Consider the following 14,946-nt stretch of genomic DNA (forward strand, 5'->3'; position numbering starts at 1 on the left):
TTTCCATCTCTATGCTTCAAAGCTCAGGGCTTTCCGGAGCCAAATTAGTTTGGGAATTGCTGTTGTGAGCATAAACCTAATTAGACCTTTTTTTCACCAGTGAGTTATAGTAGTGAATGCTCTACGTTCTAAGCCCTGGGTATCCTCATGGTGCTTACGGGATAGTATGTTCAGTGCTGTTCTCTTCTGTCCCCTGTCCCGGACTGAAGGAGATAGAGGGCAGAGTGACATCTGGTGAGGCTGATGCATGTGAAAGTGAGTCTAGGGTGACAAGAAGCATGAACCTGGGCTAGACTCACCCCAAGATCCTCATGTTCTTTCTTGTGTAGCAACATAGGGCCAACAGGAGGGGGATCTGCTGGGCTTCTGTGGAATGTCAGATACTATAAGGTCCATCATAAGCTTCAGGATCTTTTAAAGTTCAAAAGATGTAGAGAAACGCATCTTAATTGTTGGGTGCCTCACTAGAAGTCAGTTTAAAACTGTGTTTGGAAAACCCTCTATCGTCTCTCTTTCTGTAAACTATGTTTTTCAAGACATAAAATTTTATTCTCACTCTCCAAATTGTATCTTTGCAGTTGACAGAATCTTGGCACATTGACTGTCAGGCTGGAATGGCTTTTTAGTTCCCGGTTTTCCAAAATGAAATATACAAATGATTTCAGCTATTTTAAATCTGGAAAGTGGCACAAAGAAAAAAAATTAAATCTTCTAGGTCGTATGTTTCTGACAAAATGAAGACCCAAATCTTTATTTGGGAGGATGGCTGTTTTCTTTTGGGCAAACTTCTGGTCACTCAATCTCAACATGGTGTTTTCAAAGCAAACGGTGAGATCATTGTGACATAAAGCATTGCCCTTGGATATAGGAAGACCTAGGTTTGAGTTCCACATCTGGTAGAGACCAGCTGTGTTACCCTGGGCAAGTCATGTAACTCCTAGGGGCTCAAGCAGCTATTTAAGATCATTGATGAAGGGGATTTCCTCAGGTTGTTCTGGGAACTAGGGAAATCACAGGTCTGGCAAGATAAGAATAACGACATAACCCAATCCCAAAACAGATGAGGACAAGGTAAAATGGTGGTCAGCTAATCTCAGAATTGGAAAACCATTGACAGACTTTCCAATCAAATTCGTCCCCACACAAGAATATGCAACAATTGGCTGTTTGGCGCTGCTTGTTGCAGGGGAGTTGTCTCCTGAGGCATCCCATTTCCCACTCCCGTTGCGGATAGCACAAATTAGGAAGTTGCTCCTGATGTCTGGCCTAAATTAGCCTCTCTGTATCTTTTATCCATTGTTCTTCCTTTGTCTCTCTAGAGCCAACAGAACAAACCTATTATCTGTTCCACAGGAGAACCCTTCAGATACCTTAAGGTAGCAATGGTGCCCATCATAAATTTTCTTTTTTTTTGCTTCTCCAGACTACCTGCTGCTAGTACATCCAAAAGATCCTCATGCAACATGGCCTCCTACCCTTGGCTGTCTTGCCATCTTGGTGAGCATCCTCTGGTTGCTCACTTACTTAACATTTTCCTTCCTAAGTTCATGATAGTCCAGATGTAATGGGACTCTGTAGGGCAGAGTACTGCCCTGGTGCTGTGACCTTCCTCATCCTGGACACTCTTCACGTGGTGGAGGAGTCAAATATCACATTAGGTTTTTTTTTGTTTTTTTTTTCTGGTCATGTCAATTGTTGAGTCATTGAGTTTGTGGTCTACTAAAATCAGACCAGATGCTGCCTAGACAGACCTCCTCCAACTTATGCTGGGAAATTTGATTTTTTTGTTTGAATGGAAAATTTAACTATTTAACTAGATTTAAATGCAGCTGTAGATTTGTTCATAGTTGGTGGACCTTTTGGAGTGTATTTGTTCCAGAGAGAAACCTTTTAGTGGCACAAAAATCTTTCATTTGCAGTTCTTCCTTCTAGAGCTCAAGGACTTATAGATTCAGGGTTTAAAATAGTATCATTCTGTTTATGGCTATATCAGTATCTTGGCTTTTCTTTGGTTTCGGTGTTGGAGGAGAAAGAGAGAAAACCGTGAACTTGTGGTCATGTCACCATGGGCTCACTGAACGACGTTAGCTGTCTGGCAGGCTGATGAAGCGCTCTGCCTTTCTATGAATCAGCTGTACTGCAGGAACTTCTTCCAAATGACCGTCCTCGTGCACTGACCACATGCACTTCTGCGCAGGCCTCAAGGACATGCCGGGGGAACTTTCTCCATTTCCACAGTCTGGTCCTGCTTCTGCCACCTGGATGATTCTTGACAGTGTCCACCTTCATTTTCAGTTGCAACTTCTCTTTCATTGTGGCCACATCTCTTCTGTAATGGCCATTCCTTGATTACATGGCTAAAACTTTATGTGTAAGATGCATTTAGAGACTTCATCAGTGTAGGTGTGGCATAGTGTAGTACATAGGGCACTTAGAGTCAGGAAAGTCTGGGTTCAAATTCTGCTTTGGAGGCTTACTGGCTATGTGATCTTGAGCAAAGCGCTTCACTAGTCTGGGCCTCATCTATAAAATGAAGGGGCGGCGTTTGAGGGCCTCAAGTCTTTTCCAACTCTTGGAAGGATGGAAGGAAACAAGCATTTATGAAGCACCTACTATATGTCAGGCACTATGCCACACCCTTGACAAATACCATCTCATTTGATCCTCACAACAGCCCTGGGAGGTAGTCCCATTATTATCCCCATTTTGCATTTGAGGAAACTGAAGCAAGCAGACATTAAATGACTCACCCAGGTTCACAGAACTGGTAAATATCTGAGGTTGGATTTGAACCCAGATCTGCTGACTCCAAGTCCAACGCTCTATACACTGCGCTAGTCGGCTGCTTTTAATCCCCAGATCTATGATCCTATGAGTCTCTTTTGAAATATGCTAAATATAGGGACTTATGACATTCTGAGAAAGGTTTCTTAGTCTTCTCCATGGCTTAGTGTATCATAGTTGCCCGATAGACATCCTACTATAGTCTTTCCTTCCTTCCTTCATTCATTCCTTCATTCATTCACTGACCAAAGATTTTCTAAGCACCAGTTATGTGTAAGGCACTGTGCTACTTGCAGTAGGACATATGAAGAAGACAGCATTAAGCTGAGGCACACAGGGGCAGAGGTAATTAAAACAGAGAGTGAAGTTGGAGTTATATACACCTCAGATGAATGGAATCTTTGTTAGCTCTCCCAGACTCCCAGAGTGAAGGCGTAGCAATACATATATACGGATTTCAGGTTCTGACTGTTTTGTCTGTTGTTACAAAGCCAGCCAGATTTTCTCAGCACCCTGTCCTCTCTTTGATCTTAAGTTAGATGTGTTTGGTTCAGAACATCATGAACGCTTTTAGGTCCTCTCGGGCTTTTGCTAGTAACTTGTCCTGTTCAGCAATAACCTGGGGTAGTGCTTGCACCAGACATTCTATCTTTGTTCCTACAGCTGATTTCTAAATCAGGAAGACCCAGTTTGAGTCCTGCTACATCCTGGCTGTGTGACCCTAGACAGATCATTTAACCACTCTGTGCTCTGTAAATTTCTAAGTTGCAAGAGTAGGCACCTCTCTGCCTTCAAAGTACGACGTTCTCTCTTCCCTGGGACCTTCTTGCACTGATGAAATCACAGGTGGCGTCCAAAATACAAATATCTACCAAAGTACCAATTTATGGCTAAGCAGTGGTAGGTTGCTTCTTCTCTCCATAGAGGTACTTCAAATTTTTTTTGACTTTCTTTAAAATACTTGTATGTCTTCCATGTAGAAATATCATGTAATTCAATTGAATAAGTATTTTGGATCATAGATTTAGATTTAAAGGGACCTCAGTTGTTCATCTAATGAATGGAAAATGAGCCCCCTCATTTTATAGTTAAGTAATTGAGATGAAGAGAAATTAAATGACTCTCCCACATCCTCAGGTTTTAAATCCATCCATTCTTTCCACTGCCCTCTGCTGCCTCCCACGGACAAGACAATAGGCAAGCCGCTGGGAAGAAAGAAAACACCATTTATCAAGTGCCTACTCTGCCAGTAACTGTGCTTTACAAATATCCTATTTGGTTCTCACAACAACCCAATTAAAGAAACCAAGGCAGATAGGTTAAGTGACTGGCCCAAGGTCACAGAACTAGTAAGTGTCCGAGGCTAGATTTGAACTCAGCTCTTCCTTACTCCCAATACTCTAATCACTGTGCCACCTAGCTACACTGGGGATGCAAAGACAAAAGAAAAATAGACCTTGACCACAAGTTGCTTATTTACTCCTGGGAGTATGCAATATTTATACAGATAAATATGTATCAGATAATTTGAGGAGAGAGACAGAGACAGAGACAGAGAGAGAGAGGCAGAGATGGAGACAGAGAGACAGAGAGCTATAGAAGGATCAGAAAAGCTTTCTTTTAGGAGCAGAGGGCTGCTAGCTCCCTCCTAAGATGATCTCTTGACAGTGAGAAGAGCCTGTTAAGTAAGAAAAATAGTCTTAGAAGGAGGGAAAGTTGTGATTTATCTTAGATGAGATTAATTTAATTTAAAAAGGAAAAATAAAATAAAATTTAATCCAGATTTACTCTTTACCCCCACCACCACTCCCACACAACTTTTGCTTAATCTTCATTCTCCTATTCGCCCAGGCTCAAAACTTCAGTCATTTTTGACTCATTTCTTCCTTAAATTCTCCCCTAGTTAGTCACCAAGTCCTATTGCTTTTTTTCCCTACAAATTGTATCACAATTCCATACCTACTGCTCCTCCCACTGCTGGGCTAGTCAGCTTTTGGCACCTTGATTGGAATGGGAAGACCCACTTCCATCAGTCTTGTATTCTACCGCCATCTTAGTCTTCCTGAAACTTTCATCATTGTCTTTTTCTTGCCCCAAACCATACGGACTAAGTCCAGACTCTTCTGCCTGGTTTTTTTTTTAAGGCTATCTGTAATCCAATCTCACCCTCTCTATCCAACCTCATTTCCCACTATTCTCTAGTATGCAATTTCAGCTTTAGCCACATCACTCTGATCTCTGGCCTTCAAACATTCTAGGAGCTTCTTTCCTTTTTTCCATTTTGGTCACTTGCCTCCAATGTTCTCTTCCCCTCCCCCCACTTTCAGCCTTTCCAGACCCTACCAGGCCTTTAAGGCACAGCTCAGGTTGGACTTCTTGTGTTCTGAGGAGTCAGGGTTTTTACAGGATATGCTGCTTGCCCTCACTTAGTAAGTTTGAAAAATGGAAGGTAAGGCTTTCAATTGAGTTTCTTATGTTTTCCATAATTTAAAGTCAAAATAGCATGTTACCGAACTAAACATTCATCATTTATTATAAATACAGTAAAGGAAAAATACAATATTTTAAATATATATATATATATATTTTAAATTTAAAAAAAATACAAATAGCTAGGTACAAAATGAAAGGAACTTTTTTTTAAAAACTATTTAACTTTTACAATCCTTGCTTAATTAAACCTTGACTAACTTTTCTATTTCCAGGAGACCTTTTACTTTCTCTCATCTACAATGCATCCAGGTGTTGAAAAGACTGACCTGTTCTTGAAAAAGCTGCCTGCAGTCTGGGTGATAGGAGTCTTCACCATCTATGTCACCAGAATTGTTATAGCACAGTTGCTTCATCCTGATACTTAATTCTTACTAAATAGTTATTCCTTCTCAACGAGAATTACTTTGTTAATCTCGAGGAAGACTTCCCTTCATCCTTTATTCCTTGATCTTTCCTGGTCCAGGTCAGAAATATTAAAAAAAAGAGGCAAAAGAAATACTGCTCCTCTATCCTATTTCTCCCTCCTCCTTTCTGCAAAGTTTGCAGTCACCCAGTGATTATTTCCTTCAGGAAGAAGTTACCTTAGCAACCAACTTACCAAGTCCCTCAACTTCACCCCCTATCCCCCCAATGCTTTTATCTGTGCTCAGTTAGCATTGAATTGCTTCTTTGCTCAGTCCTGCAGTGTTAGAATCTGCTTTGTAAAGGAGTCAAAAAAACACATCTGAGCAAAAAGAAGTTTTTCAACAAGGTTTACAGGGATTTCCTCATAGAGGGCTTAAAGAGTTTGGTGTCCAGGGACAGTGTGACAAATGGTAGCAAGTAGGGTCTATTTGTCTCTTAATTACAACTAATTAGCCTCTTAGAATTGGAAAAGAGAATATTATTCTTCCTCTGGATAACTTTTCCCAACTTTTGCACCATAGTTTATTCTCCTGTATTTTAGTATAGCTCCCCATAATTTTAAAAAGTTGATTCTTATTCTTTAGGATAGTGATCTTGCTTTCGTGATTTTCCCAATTTATGACTAGAGAATGCCTTCGATGCCGGGAGGATCTGGCTCAGTAAGAGAGGGAAGATAGCAAAATGAATGCTCTCTTGATAGGAGAGAGCACCCTCCCCTCCCCTCCTCCAACACACAGGCAAAGCCACATTTCTGGAACTGCTCAAAGCAGTTGTTCTAAGATACTCTTACCAACCAGTCTTTAACCATCTAAGAGAGTTGGTGGGTAGGGGAAGAGTTATTTGTAAGAACAGAATAAATGAGAATACAGTTTCAGTGAGCCAGTCTATAGCTATTCCCTTAGCAAATTCTGAAAAAATAGAGAAAATTGCTCTTCAGTTCATACATTTCTGCATCTCTGGGTTTTGGGGTTTTTTTTTTACACTAGGATAATAAAAAGCTGGCAATTACGCAGTCATGTCATTAATTTCAAAGTGTAGGTTTCATAGTGCTGCTGTCAGTATAAATATTTCTGATCACTTAGAGATCTATTTGCAGGAATGGTAGCCTTCAGAGGTGCATTTTCATACTTTGCATCTAGCCTTTTAATTGTGAATTAAGTACAAAAGGGCAGTGGTGTGGTGAATTAAAGGTTGGCCAAATAAAAGTCTCCAGCATCCTTCCTTGAGATATCCTGAGATTCATCTCCATTCTTCTGGTAGGTTGCTAGTTTTATGCCCAAGGATTCTTTGACAGATCAGAATGAAAACCAGGTACTTCCTGCCTTCCAAATTTAACAATTCAGAGGGATACAGTTTGGCCAGTTTTGTTCTACGACCTTATCCAAGAAGCTTCCTCCTATAGATATTGGGTCTTTAGAGGAATGTTATCAGCCTACTTGGGGATTTTCACACACAAAGCTCCATCCCTACATCTCGTGGACTTTGCACTGGCTGTTTTCCCATGGATGGAATGTTCTCACTGGATCCCACTTTTAGAATCCCCAGCTTGCTTTCAGACTCACCTCTGGCACCATCCTACCAGGAGGCCTTTTCCTGCCCTCTCAGATGCTAATGCCATCCCCTCTAATGTTATCTATCATCTACTCTGTATGTATCTTGTATGCACCGATTTTATACATGGTCTCCCTTGTTAGAATGTTGGCTCTTTGGGGCTGGGTCATTTTTGCTTTTGCTTTCTTTCTTCCCCTTCGTTCAGCATAGTGTCTAGAACATAGCAAGTGCTGGCTGATTGATTGGTGACGACAGTGACCCCGGTAGTTAGCAAGTCCAGTTTTTGAAGTATTAGAAATGTTTCTCTAACATTCCAAACTTCCACTAAGGGTTGGGCTTAGATACAAATTGTTTACTCCAATTTTAGGTAAATCTGGCAAAAAACCTTTTAAATGAAGTTCAGAGTAGTATAATGGCTCTAAATGGCTTTTAGGAAGGCAGGATAAGAAATGAAGATTTTGCTAGGACTGCCACCTCTCCCTTTGTATCCTGTCATATTGTAGGGTCATTCCCATTTAAGTTCATGAAAATTTGATGTTGATCCATTTTGATATCTTTGAAGGTTTAAAGAGAAAAAAATATTTATACATTTATTTATTTATTTAGACCTTCTAGAGTCTTCATTATTCTCTGTGAACTTAATGATGCAATTTTTTTTTGTTTTCCTTTTTTGTCTAATTCTACAGATCACTCACCTTCCAAAATAATAAAGAACTTAAAATCACTTATATGTTCTCATTGCTCCCATATAGTCAATACCTTCTCTAGAAATCAGGATTTGCTTCCAGTATTGTTGTAATTTCTTTCTTTCTTTCTTTCTTTCTTTCTTTCTTTCTTTCTTTTTTTCTTTCTTTCTTTCTTTCTTTCTTTCTTTCTTTCTTTCTTTCTTTCTTTCTTTTTGCAGGGGGGACGGCTGAGCAATTAGGGTTAAGTGACTTGCCCCAGGTCACACATCTAGTAAAGTGTGTCAAGTGTCTGAGGCCAGATTTAAACTCAGGTCCTCCTCACTCCAGGGCTGGTGCTCTACTCACTACACCACCTAGCTGCCCCCAGTATTCTGATAATTTCTAAATGTTTTTGAGTCCTCACTCTAGAACTTAACTAGGAAGGAATATTTTGTAGTGAAAGAACAATAAAGGGAAATTGGATAATCACAACAGAGACTTTTTGAAAAATGAGATTATAGTATCACAAAATGTGAGGGTAGAAAGAGACCTTAGAAGGATTGGTGTGGTCCAACACTTCATTTCATGAAGGAGAAAACTAAGGTGCAGAGAGGGGAAACCTATGCAAAATCACATAGCTTGTAAACAGCAGAGTCTGGCCATGAAGCTATGTATGTCTTTTCACTATTCCCACTATTCTTCTACACCCCTTTCCCCAAGAGTGAGATAAAGTGACAATATAAAAGTACATATCCATTTTAAGCATTTTCGTTCTACCTTTAAGAATTAACTCATTGAAATTCTATTAAAATATGAAGGAACTGGGAAAAGCAGGGTTATTCAGTTGAAAGTGTGTTGGCTTTTAAGTCAATGGATCTGGAAGCAAATATGAGTTTAGTTTCTTGGTCAATGCATTCCTCGCTTTCCTCATCTCTGAAAAGAAGGGGGTTTGCTAGATGACTGCCATCTACCCTGCATATATCTTGCTTGTACAGTATGCTGCCTTCCCCCATTAGAATGTAAGCTTCTCGAAGGAAGGGGCTACTTTTGCTTTTCTTTATATCCCCAGTGCATAGCACAGGGTCAAACACGTAGTAAGCACTTAATTAATGCTTATTGACTGACAGGCTGACTTAGTGGTGAGGTCCTTTCCTGCTCTAAATCTTTGGCTCTATGATTCCGTTCTGGAAGGAGGACCATAGATAGAACATGCCACGCTTCCTTCAGGTGCTGGTTACTGTTCTTAGGATTATAGATTATAGATTTATAGTTAGAAGGAATGAACACTAGAGGTCATCTAGTGCAGCATCTTTAATTTACAGATGAGACAACTGAGGCCCCGAGAAGTTGAGCTACTTGCCCAGTGTCACCCAAGCAAGCACATAGAAAACTGGAATTCACTTTCAGGTTCTTTGAACATCAGACCTAGAACCTTTTCTGCTGTACCATATTGTAGTAGGCAGCTAGGTAGCACAGTTGATGGAGTTCTAGGTTCAATGTCAGGGAGACCTGAGCACAAATCTGGCCTTAGACACTTGGTAGCTGTGTGACCCTGGTCAAGTCACTTAACCTCTGTTTGTCTCAGTTTCCTCTTATGGAAATCATACTAGCACCTTACCTCCCAGAGTTGTTGTGAAGGTCAAATGAGTTAATAAAAATACTTAGCACAATGCTTGGCACATGATAAGCACTATATAAATATTAATATAAAATATAAATATATTATTATTGTTGCTACGTTGCTTGTCGGAGGTTGGGAAGGTTTACGCGGCCAAAAACAATGCCAAGGAAGAAAGTAGCTGCAGAGGGACCCCTCCCACTTGAGAGACGTAGGATTGATCTCCGTGGACACGTTTCTCCCTCTAGTCCTGTCCCCAATAACGCTGTTGCCAGAGGGATGGATTCTAGCGTTCTTCTTGAAGTTTTCTGGCACCTCTCCCATTAGCAGCGATAAAGCCTAATGGGAAATGCGGCTGCTCCGAAGACAGTTGAGTTGTGTTCTATGTTGTTCATCATTGCAAAGCTTCAAAGCTTAATCTTGGAAGGTCCTATCGTGAAGGTTTTGGTCGTGAAGGTTTTGATCATTTCCAAGCATTTCCAATGATTCTTGCTATGATATATTGGGAATTTCAAATTCTCTCCAGAAATTACCTGCAGGTTGTTTGGAAATCTATTACTCCTATTTCATTCATCATAACACTTTTATTTCATTACAAAATGGAAATCTGGTCTCGAGAAGCAGATAGGTAACAAATATTCATTCTGTTTCTGTGTTTTGGGAGTCTGGGAGAAGGAATTACAAAGAGAAGTTTGCAGGCCTGTCTTTAGGCTTTAGGGGTTGAGAAAGGGGTTTGTTTCACTTTCTGATAAAAAAAAAACATTTTTATGATTTACTTAATTTGCTAAACTGAAATAGGGCTCTTAGAGAATATTCTACTGCAGGAACTGTCAGTCTTAGTAAGTCAAAATCCTTTTCCTCAAAAAGATAAAATACAACAAGCCTTATTAAACCACAAGTAAAAACCCATCAGGGATGTTTTAAGGATCTTCAGTGTAACAAGGGGTCAGTCAAGCAGGGACTAATTGGCCACTTGTCAGGGATATCATAGAGGACATTTATGCTTACAAGTTGGACTAGGTCGCCTCCAAGTTACTTTATCACCATTTTAAGTGTTTGGAGTGGAGTTGGGAGGTTCAGACCTATGATTTCTCAGAATGAAAACTCCCGAACTGAAGTAGATTGACAATTTCTCATTAATATAGTCTTAGGGAGTTGCCTGGGGGTGCTAAGATGTGGTACAAAGCTATGATTTGCTCACGGTCATGCAGTTATCATTTGTCAGAAGAAGGATTTAGACACAAGTCTGATTTATTCTAAGGCAGGCCTTCAATTCACTTTGCCGTGCCTGTCTCACTTTCCAACCATAAAATTCTTTTGAAAATGGTAAGTGATGTTATGAGGTTAAAATAGATTTGCTTACCTTTCACCTGCTTACCTTTTTTTCTGTTCTTTATGGGACTGACCAAGTTGGTGAATTTCTAATACTGCAGAGCCACACGCACTAGCTTTTGTTCCGTTCTGTGACTCTGTTTGCACCTTCAACTCCAGCCAAACATCTTTTCTTTTTGTTTTTATCTATCTTTCTTTAGCATTGATTAAAAATTTTTTTTGAGTTTGCTCTCTGGAGGAGGACAGCATTTTTCATCCTGGGTCCTTTGGCATTGTCTTGGATCATTGTATTCATCAGAGCAGCTAAGTCTTTCACTGTTGATTATCATTATAGCATTGCTGTTACTGTGCACAATGTTCTCCTGGTTCTACACATTTCACTTTGTGTGAGTTCATATAAGTCTTCCCAGGTTTTTCTGAAACCATCCTGCTCATCATTTCTTATAGCACAATAGCATTCTGTCACATATACCACAGCTTATTCAGCCATCCTCAGTTGATGGACATCCCCTCAATTTCTGATTCTTTGACATAATGAGAAAAGCTGCTATAGATATTTTTGTACCTATAAGTCTTTTCCTTTTCTTTGATCTTTTTGGGGTACAGACCTAGTAGAGGTATTACTGGGTCAAAGGTGATGCACAGTTTTTTAGCCCATTGGGCAAAGTTCCAAATTGTTCTCCAGAATGGTTGGACCAGTTCACGAATCCACCAACAGCACGTCAGTGTCCCTGTTTTTCCACATTCCATCCAACAGTTGTCATTTTTTTTCTGTCATGTTAGCCAATCTGATAGGTGTGAGGTGATACCTCAAAGTTGTTTTAATTTGCATTTCTCTAAGCAATAATGATTTAGAGCATTTGATAGCTTTGGTTTCTTCTTCTGAAAACTGCCTGGTCTTTTCCTATGGCCATTTATCAATTGGGGAATGATTATACATTTGAGTAATGAGGCCTTTACCAGCCAAGCATCTTGAAAATGTTTGTTGTCTACAAAGTCAGAGAGGTGGATCCCAACATGACTTCTGGAAGAACAGTTCAAATTCTGTATGACCTAGTGATGATAGATCAGTAATGCCCTCTGCATTTCGAAAGACAACATTTTATTTCTCCTTTTCTGTTTGGCTAATTTATTCATCACCCTATCCTGTCACTGCCCTCCTCCCCTTTGTAGTTGATAATATTGCCCCCTCATTAATGCATTAGGACATTTTAAGGCAGACAACAGCTTGTGTGGACTATTGTCTACATGGTCTTTGACTCCTAGATTTAGATCGTTAGAACTAGAAGGAGGTCTAATAGCATATACAGGAAAGAAGCCAATTAGAGACACAAAGAGAAATTGTCCTATATTTTTTGAGTAGCCAACACCTCTGAAAAGATTAAATCTCCAAAGGATGAAAAAGCACTCTCACTCCCCACTTCCCTTCATTAATGGAACATTTTACATATTTGTGCCTGATATTTGGTCTGTTATGATTAAGTCCTTAGCTTCCTCTGGTTCCTCACTGCTCTATGCTTAGGGCTTCCACCTCCCATTCAGTTCTGGGATTTCTTTGGGTTTCCTTTTTATTGGTTTACTTGTTTGCTTTACTTTCCTCCTCTTCCTTGACAGCGGCAAATCAGAAGGAGCCCATGACTCTTACGTTGAAAGTGAAAGAGGAGCCGAAGGATGAAGAAGTTCTAAGTTCAACATTGCCTCAGACCAGCTATGGGTTCAGGCCGGGATCTGAAGTGTCAGCCCCCAGCCTCCCCGAGGACACAATGAAGCCGCAGGAAGGGCTAAGGAGGGATATGTCTGTCAAAGCAGCATCAGAGCTTCTTATGAAGCTATCAGGTATTTGATTTGTTCTAAAATAATCACATTCTGATAGACACATATATGTAACTATATGTATATATGTGCATGCACGTGCGTATGTACACATACGTGTACATATATGTTGACTATTTGTGCCCGACCTGTAATAGGGCCTTCTGAGCCTATATTGGTTTGATCAACCACAGCTGGATACACTGTACTTTGACCCTGGTGTAGTGATCTCGTTTGATTCTCTTCGAGAACGAAGGACAACAACCAACCATATATACATATATACATTTAAACTCATAAGCCAACCGGGGCTGCTTCCTGCTTAAGTTATCATTAACGCAGCAGCCACTACATTGTCACGTCGTGTCATTTGATTCAGGAGTGATCCCATTACTGACTTCAGTTTCTTCTTTGAGATGTGCATGTGTGTTTATTCGAATATGCTCACTGTGTATTCTTCTCAATATAGGCTGATGCAGGTCTGCGCATATTTGTACAGTGTACAAGTTCTGAAAAGCAGTGCTCTTTGAGAAAATGTCCGTAAACTGAACTAGGATTCTAATTGCATGCAAAAGACTTGTAGGCTTCTATCAGTCATTGTTTTCTAAAAAGGGAGCCTTTTGTTTTATTTTTACTTTTTGGGCTTTGCAATTTAAATTTTCCTTCCTTCCTTCCTTCCTTCCTCCTTTCCTTTTTCCTTCCCTTTTTTCAATCAGTGACTTTCCAGTGTAATGATTCCTTCTCCCAGTCGAATTGATCAGTACCTCATCTACAACGCACAGTCTCAGATTGCTGTTTGGGATCTAAGAGGTTAAGTGACTTAGCATTATTCCCAGAGCCTGTATGTTACTGAGTCAGGACTTGAACGTGGGTTTCCATGGCTCTTCAGATAGTCTTCTATACACTATGCCGTGTCACCTCTTTATATTATTTAAGTGTACATTAAAATAGTATCTTTTGACTCCGTCAGCACAAGGGAAACAAAGTCACTGAAAATTTATACTAAGAGAACAACCTGACTTCAAATCCTGTCTCTGACACTTGTTACCTGTGTGACTTTGGGCAAGTAACTTAGCCTTTCTGGTCTCCACCTTCTTGATCTGCAAAATCAGAGTATTAAACAAGAGAGCTTCTTTGGTCTCTTCTGTCTCGAAGTCCAGGATCCTAAGTAATTACCAACAAAGTAGCCAAAAGATATTTTCTGAATGGAAAATCACATCATGGGATATTTTATTGGTCTGTCCCTATCCTTACGTGTGTTGCCTGACTAGCTAATTCTCTTCATCTCCCTGTGTAGTGTGTTATAAATGCCAGAATTATAGCATTATTAGCAAATGCAAGAACAAAATCCTAGTAACTTGAAATGAAATACATCGAGTTTGTTCATCTTACATACAAGCATTTAACTGAGCTTACCTGATTTTAGCCCAAGGTATCTCTTTACCTTCTTTTGAAATTTGGAATGAAAATTCAAACTAGTTTTTAAAAAAAAAAAACCCAAAATACTCATCAGGTATATGACACCGATCGTAAGACAGTGTTAGGTAGAGGGGATTTTTAGAATCCATATTTAAAATGCATAGCATTAAAATCCTGGGTGAAGAGTCAGGGTTCAGATCCTATCTCTGATACTAGCCACCTGCAAAATTCTGGCAAATCTTTCAATCTCCATAGTAATTTCTAGCAACTTCATAGATTTATCTAGTAAATAATTGGTGTTTGGAGGAAGGAGTCCCTGCATGCTGTCCCTTAGTGTCTTGTGCTGCTTAAAATGCTAACACAAATGTAAAACAGGTTCATTTTGGAACTTTAGCTGGGCCTGAAAGACATAAGGAATGAATGAGCCAAACTTCTTTACTGGGCTCTGTAATTTCATCAGCAATTCTGACTGTGTTTCTAGCAGATCAATAGGTTAGAAAGAAGAAATGAATAGTGATTTACTTGGCGGATATTGTGCCCAGACAAACAAATTGCCTTTGTTTGCCAATGGGTTGGGTTATCCAAGGCTTCCCTTCTCTTGCGGGTGACAGCACACATGAGAATGTCTCCATCGAACGCTTTTGCTGTAACTTGGAGTTTTGTCTCATGTAGGGCTCTCTGGGTCCTCCTTTTCAGTTTAGTTTTGTTTTAATCTTCCAGAAAGCATTTCAAAGTCTCACGTGCAAAGGGCTGTGGAAACTCTGGAAGGACTGAAGTCCTCCAAGGGAGGTTAAAAGGTTTTTAAAATGGAAGGATGATTTTCAAGCCTACTCAACTAAATGTTAGTGAATGCTTCTTTCTGTGACC

At 39.9% G+C, this 14,946-nt stretch overlaps 1 protein-coding gene across 1 annotated transcript in view; it reads left to right on the top strand.

Annotated features, from left to right (window-relative positions):
* ZNF827 (zinc finger protein 827) overlaps positions 1–14,946 on the top strand; it is a 256,024-nt gene that overhangs the window by 71,135 nt on the left and 169,943 nt on the right. The window contains exon 5 of the mRNA XM_036764568.1: positions 12,463–12,684. Within this exon, the coding sequence (XP_036620463.1) occupies positions 12,463–12,684 (222 nt within the window). The remainder of the gene's footprint in view (positions 1–12,462; positions 12,685–14,946) is intronic.

This window comes from Trichosurus vulpecula, chromosome 6 (genome assembly GCF_011100635.1).
Source record: "Trichosurus vulpecula isolate mTriVul1 chromosome 6, mTriVul1.pri, whole genome shotgun sequence".
In the NCBI taxonomy this organism is placed as follows: domain Eukaryota; kingdom Metazoa; phylum Chordata; class Mammalia; order Diprotodontia; family Phalangeridae; genus Trichosurus; species Trichosurus vulpecula.